General features: G+C 43.1%; 1 protein-coding gene across 1 annotated transcript in view; it reads right to left on the minus strand.

Moving 5' to 3' along the window:
- magi2b (membrane associated guanylate kinase, WW and PDZ domain containing 2b) overlaps window positions 1–16,405 on the minus strand; it is a gene marked incomplete at its 3' end in the record, with an annotated part of 475,453 nt that overhangs the window by 205,371 nt on the left and 253,677 nt on the right. Inside the window, 1 exon segment of the mRNA XM_084335313.1 lies at window positions 4,344–4,463. Coding sequence (XP_084191439.1) covers window positions 4,344–4,463 — 120 coding nt within the window.

A 16,405-nucleotide genomic window follows, 5' to 3' on the forward strand; every position in this document is an offset into this window, starting at 1 on the left:
CTCACACCGTCCAACAGTCTGAAAGGGCGTGGCCATGGCAGGGGCTTGCAGAGGAAAAATATATAGAGAACTGGAGATAACTCCATGGAACGAGCTGCAGGCCCAAAGCCACGGTAGACTAATAGAAAACACCGGGTCGAGTGTACAGAAAAACTGCTGGCGTGGTGTTTCTGCTTTCAGAGTCTGGAGAGGGCCGACGGCGGTGGAGATGAGCCTCAACCAAGATGACCGACGGGGCGGAGACGGCCAACGGGGCGGAGACGGCCAACGGGGCGGAGGCGGCCGACGGGGCGGAGTCCAGCGGTCGCAGGCGGTGTTGCCCAGGGGAGAACGAGGCGGACATCGGAGGGGGCTTTCCTGCGGAGACGCTGTTTAGAGAGCGTTTTGAAACAACAGAGCACGGGCGGTGAATCATGGACAAACAGGGACTTCCTTTCAGAGTCAATCAGGAGATCGAGAGACGAGACAACAGCGAGAAGTCCTGTGTTCATTGATTAGGAGTATGAGATATAAATGGAGGATTCATATATAAGATATATGTATAGAAGGATATATATATATAGAAGGTAGATAAGCGGGAGAACAGTAAAACAACAGGATATAATTATTGGGAGCAGACAGGGGGGCTCTAATTGTTATGAGTCGTTGGATGTTGTTGGTTTTGGTGGTCTGTTTCGGTTCCCTTTGTGCACAAAGGGGGGCGCAAACGGACATCAGCCAGCAAGATCACTGGGTTGACCGCGGGCCGTCTTCATTTCTTGTGCACGAGAGATGAGGTTGGTTTGCTTCAACCACAGGCTATTTTTGGCATAATTAATTAAAAAAACAAATAATGATTTATGATTCTGAAGGTTGATTAAGAATCAAAGGGGGGAATGAGGGATTTGGGGTGCTTTTTCAATGTATGTGATGTATAGAATGGTGGAAGAATGTAGCATCTAACGGTGCCAGGTCAGAGAGGGCAGAAATGTGTTTGGCTTAGCAGAGGTTGGTTCAGAGCGAGTGAGCACCACACTGAGCAGGGTGTTTGTTTTGAATTCCGATCGAAGACAAAACAAAGATAAGGGGCCACAGAGGCAGAGCGCGATGGAGGTTGACAGTGAATGAAACGTTTTGAAATGTGTGTAAAGGTTAAACGCGGTTGTCATGACAGCGCGGCACATGACAACCAGAAAGGGGTGGGTTATCATAGCTATGACGAAGATCCTATAAAGCTGACGGTGGTTCCGGGTAGGGCCAGACAAAAAAATCAGACCAAATAAACGAATCCCACAGGAGGGAAGAGACCAAGATACTCTCTCCTCTCATCACAGAGAGGAGGGGGGGGGAGGAAGAATGACACATCATCATTAGCTTCGGCTACCACGAGGATGGTATTGGCTAACGAACAGGCCTGACCATTGTTGGACTGAATAGCAGAGGGACAATAGACTGGGCTGAAAGATCATTAGATAGACTGAACACACCGAAAGATCATTAGAATAGACTCTTCAAGGACAATACAATCTGTTAACATCTGAGCTGAGGTTTCTGTTTATCAAATAAACCACGCTTCTCCTTGTAAGGTATTTCACGTTGTCGAAGTGTCGAATTCTTACGGAGGTGGAGAATTATTATGGTTTGCGGATTGTACTAACGGGGAGAGATAAGGATTTTATCAGCCAGTGTCGGAGACGTCAGGACCATTAAAATGACACAACGCAGAGGAATTGGATGGAGAGCCAAACAGACGAAGGCGTGATACTGGCCAGATTGATCAGGATCTAACAATGCACAGGTGAGAGTAGGGCAGGATCATGATTAAATGGGTAGGATTGGTCGGGTAAAACGTTGGCAGGTAGATGACGCTAAATTTAGTTTTACTATCGCTAATCGTCATCCATTCCAATTCATATACATTTGGACCATGTCTTTTTTCATCATCTGAAGAAACTTGAGAAGTTTGAATGGCTTTTCTAAATGAAGTGTGTAAAACTGACTTCGAAATATTGGAAACGGACTCTTTATTTTGACATCGGATGACGACGACATGACAGAAGTCTAAACAACGTGGGAAAAATTGTGTAAACTGGCGCGAGACACGTAGGAAATTGGTACGCGGAGGTCCGCTCGATGAAAGCTCAAAGAGTCCATGCGGACCTCCGCGGAGTCTGCTCCGCGTACGGTCCGTTCGACTATGGGAGGGCCTTAAGCCCCGAATATACTCGAGAAGTCGGCGCGCATATATGCGCTGTCACAAAATCTAACAGGCACGCGTATACGGTGCGGACAAGAGCAGTGACGAAAATTACGCAATTTATGTCACACGTACCAACGCGCATCCACGGACGCGGGAAGTATATTCAGGCCTTTAAGGCCCCGATATACTCGAAAACTGACACGTACACGCACGTGGATGCAGACACGCTGCACACGCGGCTCTGATTATAGTCCGTGTTTGGTGTCCGGAAGCGTCGCGTCGAGTGCTTATGTGATTTGATTGATTGATTGATTGAAAACTTTATTAACAGATTGCAGAATGGATACAATACAGTACGGCTCAATACAAACAATTGTTAAGGGGATGCAGACCAGAGAAAGACATTCGTCTTGTTTACATCAGGGTCCCTCATTTTCAATTCATCAAGACATTTATGACATTATTTTTCTCCCATCCCAATGTTAGTCGTTATGCCAATTCCCTTCCTGGTCGTTGCGCACTTACCCCCTACCGTCGGTCTGGGAGGGTGAAGACTACCACACGCTTCCTCTGATACATGTGGAGTCAACCAACCGCTTCTTTTCACCTGACAGCGAGGACTCTCACTGGGGGAGTGTACCGCGTGGGAGGATCACACTACCTCCCCTAGTTCCCTTCCTTGCTAAGCAGGCGCCCCGACCGACCTATAGGAGTCGCTGTTTACAACGACCAGGATACATACCCCACCGGTTTCCCACAACCGCTAACACAGCCAATTGTGGTTAGTATGGACGACCGGCCGGAGGTACCGCTGACAGCTGGATTCGATCCCAGTGTCTCTGCGGTGGTAGGCAGGCGCTTAGTCCGCTGCGCTACCCAGCCGCCCTGACATTTATGACATTATAAGTCTGGGGAAACACTTATAATTCTACACTACAACCACTTTTTATACTCCAAAAAAGAGCCATAAGGATACATTGCAGGTTATCGTGACCACACAAATATATTACTTTTAAAGTCAAAAACATTAAAGTTAAATGATCTTGTGGAATTTAAAACAGCACAATTAATGTATAAAGCAAAAGGTAATGTACTTCCAGGACACATTCAAGAACTGTTCTTTGATAGAGAGGGGGGTTATAATCTGAGGGGAGAACTCAATTTAAAATGTCTTAGTGTACGCACTACCAGGAGAAGACACTGCATTTCCATATGTGGAGTGAAACTGTGGAACAGTCTGAATGTGGTGCTAAAACAATGTCCAAATATGAGACAATTCAAACTGAATTATAAGGAAATTATGTTCACGAGGAAGGGATTTGACATTCACGGGTGTTTACATTTTTATTTAATTTCTTTCATGTTTTACATAATATATAGTTTTAGTTTTTTTGTTTTGCATAGATATATATTTGTTTTGTAAGGTTTTAAATTAGTACACTCATTTGAGTAGTGTAAAAGGGGTAGGATTAAATAAGTGTATACTTCTTCCTACTCCTTTTCGATGTAAATTGAGTTACAGTATGTTTTGTTTTTGTTTATTTTTTTCAATTTCATTTCTAGAGATCAATGATTTGTTTTGATTTTATATTGTTTGTATTTACATGTTCTAAATAAACATTTCAAATCAAATCAAATCACACTCCAGCCCAGTAGAAATTGAAATGGCTACCCCTCGACTCGACAACAACAAAAGTTGTTCCACGAGTTCAGTGTGTGGCTATCTTTATACTCTCGTAATGACGAGTTGTATAGGTGAGGGTAGCGACGGATATCTTTAAAACGAAGAACAAACTATCAAAACGTACACGGACCATGTTGCTTTCCCAGCAGGCGCTGTGCTTGTAATATGACAGCTGGGCACATGCGCAGTTGGCACGCATATCCACGGAGGTATCCGCGCAGTTAGAAAATCTGGCTTGCACACGGACAAGGATGCGACGTCCGTGCAGACAAGATCGTTGGCGAAAATTACGCAAATTACATCACGCGTACCAACACGCACCAACGCGCATCTGCAGACACGGGAAGTATATTCAGGCCTTCACAGTACTGTAGTTGTTGTGTTGCTGAGAGAGAGAGCAGTGTGCACAGTCGAGGCTTTTCATCAACAACAAAATAACCTCAGACGGTACCCAGCCACTGCAGAGAGGTCCCAGCTCACCTTCATAGGTTCCACTCTCTAGCAAGGCTCCACTCTGCTCCAGTTCCATGAAACGCTCCACACTCACAAAGTTGTAGTCCACCCCCGGCACCTCCCCCTCCTTAGGCTGCCTGGTGGTACCTGGAGGGGGGGGGGGAGAAGAGAGAAAGAGAGAGAGAGAGAGAGAGAGAGAGAGAGAGAGAGAGAGAGAGAGAGAGAGAGAGAGAGAGAGAGAGAGAGAGAGAGAGAGAGAGAGAGAGAGAGAGAGAGAGAGAGAGAGAGAGAGAGAGAGAGAGGAGACACGACTAGTGTGAGAGTCACAACCAAAGTGGGGGAATGATTAGATTAGACTGTGATTTACAGTACAATGAAAATAAGTTTTGCATCCAACCAGAGTGCAAATGTAACAAATGTAAGTGTAATAGTAATATACAATGTACATGTGATTAAACTGGGTATAATATAAATGAGTAATACTGAGTGTAGTGCTAATCCGATGTATGTGCAGATTTGTAGTATTAATATATACAGTGATACAGATATAAAGACACTATGGTAGTAAGTCATATTGGCCAGCAGCGTAACTAGTAAGACATTTACATTTAGTCATTTAGCTGACGCTTTTATCCAAAGCGACTTACAAGTTATGTATGACAAGTCATCAGGAAGGGCACAACTCTATCAGCTGAGTAACAATGTTCATCCAAGTGTTGAGTGCTACAGTGTAGGTTAGTTTATTAGGACAAGTGCATGACAGTGAGATTAGTTAGGGTTATATATATATATATATATATATATATATATATATATATATATATATATATTTTTTTTTGTATTATTATTATTATTATTATTATTATTATTATTATTATTATTAGATAATGGTTGAAGAAGTGCGTCTTTAGTCGACGGCGAAAGATTGGACGGGTTTCGGCTGTCCTAACTGGGGTGGGTAGTTCATTCCACCATTGTGGGGCAAGGACTGAGAATTGGCGACTTCTCTTTGATGACCCTCCCGGAGCTTGGATAGGAGTAGGTCTGAGGCGGCCAGAAGATACAGAGCGTAGGGGTCTTGAGGGTGTGTAGTTAGAGACCATTGACCGGAGGTAGGCGGGAGCGGTTCCCTTTGTCGCACGGTATGCTAGGTCGAGGGCCTTGAAGCGGATTCGTGCAGCAATGGGGAGCCAGTGCAGGTCCCTAAGAAGTGGGGTGACATGGGCCGACTTCGGTAGGTTTGAGATCAGGCCGCTGCGTTCTGAATGAGTTGAAGAGGCTTGGTGGCAGTGGCCGGGAGGCCAGCAAGCAGTGCGTTGCAGTAGTCGAGGCAGGAGATGACTGTTGAGTAAGACAGTAGGTAAGGGATAAGTACAGATATAGATATAGTATCTACAGATATGTAAAAAGGATTATATGCAGGTATGTACAAACAGATGTGGATATATATATATATATATGGGTGAATATTTGATTTTGGGCATTTTCATGTCCCTGGGATATATTTTAAAGAATTTTTTTTTCAGATTCTTTATGCTATCATTGATTAGTATAATTAGTTTACCTAGATTTAATTATTCTTTTTTGTTGTTTAATGTTGGAATTTTACCATTTTCACCTTGTCCCCAACCCAGAGTTTGGTCTTGTATTTCTCTAGAAAAAACAATAAAAAAAACTATACTTTTAGGTATATATTACTATAACTACATTTGAATCAATGATTTTCTGCCAAATATTTAGTACAATTTATGACAAAAAATATACAAAATAGGTTTGTCCCTTAATATTGTGGAAGAATATATTGTGAAGGCCTAACTATCACATCCCCCTCCCCTTTGTTCCCTATCCTGTGCCCCCCCCCCCCCACTCACTTGACCTATCAAATGCCCCCCCCCCCCCCTCCCCCTTCACACTATATAATCCCTCTCCTCACAAAGATTCAGGGTCTCTACCTGAGCGATTTCAGCTGATCACCTAGGGCGAGAGCCTCAGCCATTCTCTCTAAACTACCTTGTGTATAATCTGTCTGGCTAATAAACCTTATTATTACATGGCGTTTTCACATTCGCCGAAATGCTTGATTGTGATTGGTCAATAGCCCCTGACAGCAGTGAATTATTTTTCGATAACTGACCGCTGCCATGGGCAACGCGCAATAATCACCTGTGATTATTGCTTTTCGCAGCTCGAGCAATCAAGCCCACTGACACACACTGAATCAGTGCAATCAGACACACCTGCCGGCTGCCGGCGATAATAATAATCACTTTATTTGGGCTGACAGAGCCACAGAACAACTGCGTCTGCATTTGATCTTGTCTTGTCGATGGTGTAAAATGAATTAGGTATATTGTTAGTAAGTTAGCCATGTAATAAGCGGGATAATGTATAGCTATACTCGGTCATTGTCGCAAAATAATTTACCTTCACTGACGTTTAGAACACCTCGGCGAGGCGCCTCGGTAGACCTGCGGCAGACCAGCCACACTATCAGACCCAAATAATTTTTTAATTTTAATTTTAAATTTTTTTTAATACCAATTTCTCACATTACATTCACCCTGAATGTTGACGTTATCCAGGTGAAAAGTTAACTTCATAAATCATTTGATGTATAATTAAATCAAAGGAAATGCGTTTGGGTCTGCCGTTCTGCAGCTGCATATTATTGGTTTGTTTTGGCAAAATTCTTCTGCTCTGTGTGACAATAAATAAATGAATATATGCAATTTAAAACCAAAACTAAGGCCTCAGTATGAGTTTAAGACGTGAACATGGTCATGTTTGTTGAATAAAAAAAAAAAAGTAAAAAAAAAAAAAAAAAAAAAATATTATCGGATCGGGAAATATCGGTATCGGTAGATACTCAAAATCACATGATCGGGATCGGATCGGGAGCTAAAAAACGTGATTGGGACATCCCTAATATATGGTATATACAGCATTATTGTACATGTGTTACGTACCAGGAGCTGATCACTCCTGTGTGACTGTGCAGGCAGGTGAGGGCTGCCAATTAGCCAATTAGTGCTGATTGGTTACCTGCTGGGAGCTTTAAAGGCAGCCCTAGTAACACACATGCAGTGTCTGTGTTTGGAGGAAGAGCTGTCACATTCTTCTAGTCCTTGTCCGTTGGGTTGCATTAGTACCTTAGTTTACAGTTACATTAGTAGTTCCTTGAGATAGTAGCACTTTGAGTTAGAGCACAGGGTTTTGGTGTTGGTTTGCACATAGGCCCATGAGCCAGGGTCGTAACAACATGCTATCATACAGAGTTATGGGTTATATGCAGGTGTATAAGTAGGTATATGGGATGATTATATGCAGGTATGTTCAGACAGATATGGATATTATGTATATATGCGGTAAACATAAATGTATACAGTAGGGCTGACCCAGATTAGTCGAATAGTCGACTAATCGATCGAAAGGAGCCGTAGTCGACTGCCAACCTCTTAGTCGAATGCAAAAAAAAGATTTTATAATTGTTATTTCAATTTTTATTTGTTTATCATTCTTTCCAAAAGAAAAGAGGCCTAGAAGCGTGGCTAACGCTAATGGCATGCATACCAGAGGCTAACTGCAGGCACAGAGGCACTGAAAACAGGCACAGAGGCACTGAAAGAGCATTTCACCCATCTAATGAACACACTAGACTAGACAAATATCTAGATGTATCCATTAGGGCTGTCAGTTTATTGCGTTAGATTAATTAATTACATAGCAAATTATCGCGTTATGAAAATTTACTCAAAATTTATTTAAAAAAGATTTAAAAAACAAATTAAATTAAAGTTTTTTTTTATTTTAATATTTTGTAATCTCATTCATTCCATAAGAACGTAGAATACACATTTACAGAAGTTTTTTTTTTTTTAAATATGGTCCATTTGCATGTTCTTGGTATCTGATTCTATGGATCTCAGGGAATGTATTCCCAGTGTCAGAAATACTGTGGCTGTTACTAGGCTTGAGTAAATTGTAATGAACCAAATGAGAATATCAATAAATATTTTTTTATCTTTGACTGTGAATAACACCATGCTAAAATTGAAATTACATTGAGGTTCTGGGGTCACGTGGAGTGTGTTATACGAAATAACAACCGGTAACGTCACTGTGCTTCTTAAACAATGATTGGTGTAAATCGTGTCGGTGCCTGCGGCTTTACATATTCAGGGTAACATCATACATGTACATAGATCAAAATGTACAATGATAAGTTCGTTTTCGTCAATGTCAGCATGTCTTTTTTCCTTCTCCGGCTTCTCCTGCTGTATAAGTTTACAGACTTATATTATTCAATGAGACTGCCAGCCAGCTTTTGCGCGACGGAAAAATACAATTTCAATTGTGACAAGAGAAGATCATCTCCCGATTCAGATAGGATTTAACACACACGGTTCCAAAGATATTAATGTTTTACGGCAAATTTTCACCCCGCAATGGATTTAGGTGCGTGTCATCTCTCCTCTCTTATGTTGTCTGTGCTTCTCTCCTCTCCGACACCGACACAGAGAGCACTGAGTGGAGTGTGTTATACGAAAAAAAAAACCCGGTAACTTCACTCTTTCAGCCAATCAGAATCAAGAAATTTGCATGCCATTGTATAAGTAGGTATATAGGATGAGTATATGCAGGTATGTTCAGACAGATATGGATATATGTATATATGCTGTAAACATATATATAAATGTATACAGTATATATATAGCACTATTGTACATGCTATCATACAGAGTTATATGGGGAAAGGGGAGGGGGTCAAGGAGAAACGGTAGGAAGTAATGAGGAGAGAGAGAGAGGTAAGAGAAAGACAAGAGAGAGAGACGAGAGATACAAGAGAGAGACGAGAGAGACAAGAGGGAGACAAGAAAGATATAAGAGAGAGAGACACGAGAGAGATAAGAGAGATATAAGAGAAAGATGAGAGACGAGAGAGAGATAGAGACAAGAGAGATATAAGATAAAGACAAGCGAGAGAGACGAGAGAGATAAGAGAAAGACAAGAGAGAGATATAAGAGAAAGACAAGAGGGAGAGATGAGAGAGACAAGAGAAAGACAAGGGAGAGAGATAAGAGAGATAAGAGAAAGACAAGAGAGAGATAAGAGAGAGTCAAGAGAGACAAGAGAGAGACAAGAGAAATACAAGAGAGATAAGAGAAAGACAAGAGAGACAAGAGAGAGAGATAAGAGACTAGAGAGAGATAAGAGAAAGACAAGAGAGACAAGAGAAAGACGAGAGAGAGATAAGATAAATACAAGAGAGTGAGACAAGAGAGCAGAGAACAAAATAAGCACCCAACAAGGCCACTGGCCATGACAACATCCCCTCCAAATTCCTCAGAGACTCAGCAGCCGCCATCACCCCAGTCATCACACACATAATAAACCTCTCCATAAAACAGGGACACGTCCCCAAGGACTTCAAAATTGCGAGAGTGACCCCTCTGCACAAAAAGGGCAGTAAATTAGACCCAGGCAACAACCGCCCTGTTTCTATTCTTACCTCCATCTCGAAAGTCATGGAAAAAATTGTCTACGAACAGGTTGAAGAGTACCTAGCGGAAAAAAATCGAATCTACGAATTCCAATCTGGCTTCAGAACATCCCACTCCACTGACACATGCCTTCTCTATTTGAACGACCACATCAAACAAGAGGTAGACGCGGGCAAATACTGCGGCATGGTCATGCTGGACCTACAAAAAGCCTTCGACACTGTCAATCACTCCATTCTGATTGACAAGCTAAAAGCAATGGGTTTTGATAGTCTATCAGTGAGATGGATGCAATCCTACCTGGAGGGGAGACAACAGATGGTGGAGGTAAACGGTACCCTATCCCCCCCCCTCACAGTGAACTGTGGTGTTCCACAAGGAATCATACTAGGACCGCTACTGTTCCTAATTTATGCAAATGACAATGTCGTCAGCTTGTGACGGCAACTTGTTCTTGTTCGCAGACGACTCAGCCCTGCTGGTCTCTGACAAGAACAAGTTACAGGTTGAAAAAACCCTGAGCTCGGAACTAGGCAAAATCTGCATATGGCTCGCTGATAACAAACTATCATTACACATGGGCAAAACAGAGTCCATTCTCTTCGGTTCAAATAACAAACTCAGCAAGACCGACGGCTTCTCAGTTACAGTGGGTGACAATATTGTCACAAGGAAAGATGAAATTACCTACCTGGGCTCCATCCTAGAGGCTAATCTTTCCTGTGACAAAATGGCATCCAATGTAATAAAAAAAGTCAACCAACAAACTCGATTCTTGTACCGGATCTCCTCTCTGGTAAACAAGAACACCCTGAAGACTCTGGCAGGAGCACTCATACAAGGGTACTACGACTATGCTTGCACCTCATGGTACCAAAGCACCTCAAAGGCGCTAAAAACAAAATTACAAACATCTCAAAACAAACTGGTCAGACTACTGCTTGACGTTACTCCTAGAACCCACCTCACCCCTGCCCACTTTGACAACATAGGATGGCTTAGAGTAGACAACAGAGTACAGCAACTTGCAATGGGCCTGGTCTACAAGATACACTACACGACCAAGGTACCCATGTACATGTCAAAATACTTCCCAAAGGTCAGTGAATACCACAATCACAACACCAGAGGGAGCTCCACAAATCATGTTAAACCCAGATTCGGCTCAAACAAGGGACTAAAAACGTTTCGCAATTATGCCACATCAATGTGGAACACCCTACCCAAAGCTGTAAAGGAATGTGAATCACTACCCACTTTCAAAACCACTCTCAAAGAACACCTACGGGAGACTGCAATTAGAAACTGGCCCATGTAAATGTCCTAACCCAACCCCCTCCAATGTACAGTAAATGACCAAGCATGGTTGTCAATATTCCAATGTACAGTTTTGCTTGTACAGTTGTACAGTGTCCCCCCCCCCCCCTCCCACCTCCAATGTACGGCCCCCCCCCCCCACCCACCCCACCTACCCAACCTCCCCAATGTACAGTTTCTACGTCAAATGTATATACTCTTTTCTGGACTCTTTTCGTATCACAAACAGTACTGTATTTGCAAATCTGGTATGTCATAAATGTATAGATGTAGCAGTACTGTCTATCTGTATATCATGTATGTCATATATGTCCTGATGAATTGAAAATGGGGGACCCTGATGTAAACAAGATGAAAGTCTTTCTCTGGTCTGCATCCCCTTAACAATTGTGTGTATTGAGCTGTACTGTATTGTACCCATTCTGCAATCTGTTAATAAAGTTTTCAATCAATCAATCAAAAACCAAACGCCAATGGCGTGTAGATTTCCTCTTTGGCTGGTAAATTACAGAAGCTACTCAGCCACTCTGGCGTGTAAACAAAATTGGGAGCCATATGAGCATATTAAGAGTATTCTATCAGGGCCATACAGTGCGAGCATTTCACTCGCATTTGCCCCTAAAAAAAAAGGTGGCACAGCGGAGATTGCGCTAGTCACCAATGCGAGAGACTCCGGTCTCAAATCCGGGTGTCAGCATTGCCTCCGGCTTGGGCCAGCCGTCACACTAACTCGTTTGGCTGAGTTAGTGGGAGGGAAGTTGTGTACAGCGACTCCTACAGGTCAGGTCTGGGCGCCTGCACAGCAAAAGAGGAAAAAAGGAAGTGGTGAAGGCAGCGTGACCTCCCACGCGTTATACTTCACCAATGAGAGTCCACGCTATCAGGTGAAAAGAGAGCCGCTGGCTGTCTCCGCATGTGTCGGAGGAAGCATGTGGTAGACCTCAGGGCTCCCTAGACCGACCAGTAGGGGGCACATGCGCACAACGACCAGGTAGGGGAGGGGGGAATTGGCATAATGACTAAATTGGGATGGGAGGAAAAAGCACAGAAAAATCAGGCGGAGAAAAAGAGGATAAAAAATAAATAAAAGATTTGTGTCAACCGGAAAAATCATTTAGGAGCACAGTGTGCGAGTAATCGTCTTGCGTAGTGGGTGTGTCAACTGCGCAATTGTCATTTCAAAATAGACACGGAGCAGCGTGGACCAGCTCTGTAACAACTCATCTCGAGTCTGCTTCTATGTGCAACGAAAACTCCGCAAGCAGCGGTTCCAATTGTCTAACATGCTTTGCATCCTCGCCAGCCCTGTATACCTACGTCGCGCTAAAAACATTAACTACTGTAATTAGGGGTGTAACGATGCATCGATTAATCGAAATGCATCGATCTAATGTGTTCGATTCGATGCATCGATTTGAATATGTTAGAACGATTATAATTATATATATATTTGATTGAGTCCTGGAAACTCCAAGCAACTATTCTCCACCATCAACCACCTCCTCAAACCCCAAATATCACCTCACTCTGATTCTTCTGAGGAACAGTGTAGCAACTTTGCCACCTTCTTCAGGACCAAAGTTGACACCATCCGCTCCCTCCTCTCTAGCCCCTCTGCCCCTCCAGTCCAAACAGTTGAACCACAGCCGGCGACTACTCAACCTCTCTGCTGCTTTTCAATCATCACACAGCGAGAGGTTGAGGAAATCGTCAGGAAAATGAAACCTTCCACTTGTATCCTGGACCCCTTTCCCTCAGCCCTGGTGAAATCCAATATTGTCACCATGAGCCCTCTCATCACCAAGGTCATAAACCTCTCTCTCCAGGCTGGCCATGTCCCCTCTGCCCTTAAAACTGCAGTCATAAAGCCACTAATTAAAAAACCCTCCCTAGACCCGGAAATCTTGGCTAACTACAGACCTATATCCAACCTCCCATTCCTATCTAAGGTGCTGGAGAAGGTAGTTGCCGCTCAGCTTCAGGACCACCTAAACTCGAACCAACTTCTCGAGAAGTTCCAGTCAGGTTTCCGCTCTGGCCACAGCACAGAAACTGCCCTGGTCAGGGTCACCAATGACCTACTGATGACGGCTGATGCTGGCTCTCCTTCCCTCCTCATCCTCCTTGACCTCACAGCAGCCTTCGACACCGTCGATCATGACATCCTCCTTCACCGGCTCCAGTCCACCATCAGACTTTCAGACTCTGTCCTTGAGTGGTTCAGATCCTACCTCACCGGAAGAACGGAGTATGTCTCCTTGGGAGAGGCAGGGTCTGACACCCATCATGTCACCTGTGGTGTCCCACAAGGATCAGTCCTCGGCCCCACCCTATTCACCCTCTACATGCTCCCCCTTGGCTCTGTCATCAGCCGGCATGGAATATCATTCCACTGCTACGCTGATGACACCCAACTATACCTAAAAATAAACCCCACCCCATCCACAGTTCTGCCATCTTCCACGCTGACCACATGCCTGGAGGAGACCAAGGCATGGATGAAGCACAACTTTTTACAGCTAAACAGTTCAAAAACTGAAGCCATTATCATTGGCACCCCACACCAGGTTCGTTCATCCACCATCACCACCATCACCTTTTCCGGCCAAAACATCACCCTGTCACCAACAATAACCAACCTAGGGGTAAAAATGGACCCTCACCTGACCTTTGAGGCACACATAAATCAACTATACAAAAATTCTTTCTACCACCTTAGAAACATCGCCAAACTACGCCCCTCACTCACGCTGTCAGATGCCGAAAAGCTCATCCACGCCTTTGTTTCCTCCAGGCTGGATTACTGCAACGCACTCCTCATCGGGATTCCTAGCAAGAACATCCAAAGGCTACAATGTATCCAAAACAGCGCTGCTAGGATCCTGATGAGAGTGCGGAAATACCACCACATCACCCCCATCCTCAAGTCCCTTCACTGGCTCCCTGTCTCACTCAGGATTGAATTCAAAGTCTCCCTGCTCACCCACAAATGCCTCTACGGAAACGCCCCCCTATACCTCAAAGAACTCATCACCCCTCACTCCTCCTCTCGACATCTCCGCTCTGGCCAGGCAAACCTCCTCCAGCGCCCAAGGACAAATCTATGCACTATGGGAGATCAGGCTTTTTGCTCCTCCTCTCCCAGTCTGTGGAATGCGCTCCCTGACTACCTGAGAGCACCACAGACTGTGGATGTTTTTAAGAAAGGCCTCAAAACCCACCTTTTTAGTAGAGCCTTCTGTTGACCTTTTATCAAATTTTTTTTGCTCCACACATTTTATGTTCTTTTACCAATTTATTTGATCAGTTTTATTATTCTATGTTTCTCTGCTATTTTATGTTTTAGTCTTGCCTATTTTTATATTCTTTCTTTCCTTTATTCTCTCTAGCTTTTAAGTCCCTTAACTGTAGCGCTCTGAGAGTTGCCCCGCAACTGTAAAGCGCATTACAAATGAAATCTATTATTATTATTATTATTATAATCGAAATTAATCTAAATTAAAAAAATTATATATATATTTTTTTTTAAGTTTTGTAATGTTTTTTTGTGTGTGTGTATTGTTTTTATTGACCTATAGTCCATTCATGCTGAGTGAATCAGTTCCCCCAGCCACATTTGTGTATTCAATTTTTTGGGGGGAATTAACTGATAGAAAATGTATCGAATCATGGTCAAATTAAGAGATTTCATGATGCATTGACTCGTTGCCTGAAGAATCGTAATCGAATCGAATCGTTGTGAGGTCGAATTGTTACACTCCTAACTGTAATGTTATCTGCTAACTGAGTACTCCAACTAAGCTAACCTGCTAAATGTGTGTGTGTGTGTGTGTGTGTGTGTGTGTGTGTGTGTGTGTGTATCTCTCGCTCTCTCTCCCTCTCCCTCTCTCTACATCTCTCCTGAACCTATTTCATTCAAAAAGGAAGATATTGGACAGTAGCTATAGTATATAGCTCAGTAGCTGTAACAGAATAATTGTATTAATGAACTATTATTCAATACCGTTTTAATTATAATGAATTAAATAATTGTATAAAGAATTGTCCATGTTCTGTCATCTAATAATATATTCCATTACCTTTCCTATCTGTATCAAAGTCAAAATGTTGGTATCGTGACAACACTACAAGATACAAAAGCAGCTTGACAACCGATATCCTTTGCGTCTAGTAGGCATGGGCCAATGTGTGATTTTGGTGGTATGTGCTATTTGCACAGATGTTTGCCCCTTAATATGCACACGCACAGTATAATATGCATGTGATTATGTAAGGGATAATGTATAGCTACGAGGTCATTGTCGCAAAATAATTGACCGACACGTAGTTTAAAATACCGAGCCGCTTCGGCGAGGTGTTTTAAACGTCAGTGAAGGTCAATTATTTTGCGACAATGACCGAGTAAAGCTATACATTATCCCGCTTATTACATGGCTAACTTACTAACAATATACCTAATTCATTTGACAAATCGCAGTTGTTCTGTGGCTCTGTCAGCCCAAATAAAGTGATTATTATTATCGCGGGCAGCCTCGTTCTGGCTCCGCTGTGTTCTGGCTCCGCTCGTCGCTCCGCCCCCTGTCATCGCCGGCAGCAGAACACCGCACTGAAACAGTGTGTGTCAGTGGGCTTGATTGCGAACAGCTGCGCACAGCGGTCATTATTGAAAAAACAGCGGTCATTATTGAAAAATAATGACCGCTGTCGGGGAGCTATTGACCAATCACAAGCAAGCATTTCGGCGAATGTGAAAACGCCATGTAATAAAGTTTGTTAATACATTTCTTTGTGTGCTCCTGGGAAAAAGGTTAGAGTAGAGCCCTGTATATAGTAATAATAATTACACATGGTGATATACTAAAAAGCTATTTCAAATTTTTGGCTGGTAAAAAATATGCCTCACTTCTGATTGCTATCCAAATCCATTCATCTCAGTTGTGTGTGTGTGACATAAAGAGATAGAGAGAGATAGAGAGAGAGAGAGGAGACTTTACAGCACGTTTCCTTTTTTATTTTATGAGTGTACATGAGCCTCTTCCCCAGTAAAACAACATCACTCAATCTCTACAAGCCAATCTGATGCTGTTTTATTAATGAGCAAATCGATAAAGCACTTCTACTGACCAGACCATAATTCAAACCTCCCCGATGCGGCGAACGCACACAATACCGCAATGTAACCCGTCGGATTATCGTCCAAAAAAGCCTGACAGGATCGCAGAAGCGGGCGCGTTGTTATTACCCGCACGGTAATTAGGGCCTCCCTAAGT

This window comes from Notolepis coatsorum, assembly GCF_963971535.1.
Source record: "Notolepis coatsorum genome assembly, chromosome: 18".
Classification (NCBI taxonomy): domain Eukaryota; kingdom Metazoa; phylum Chordata; class Actinopteri; order Aulopiformes; family Paralepididae; genus Notolepis; species Notolepis coatsorum.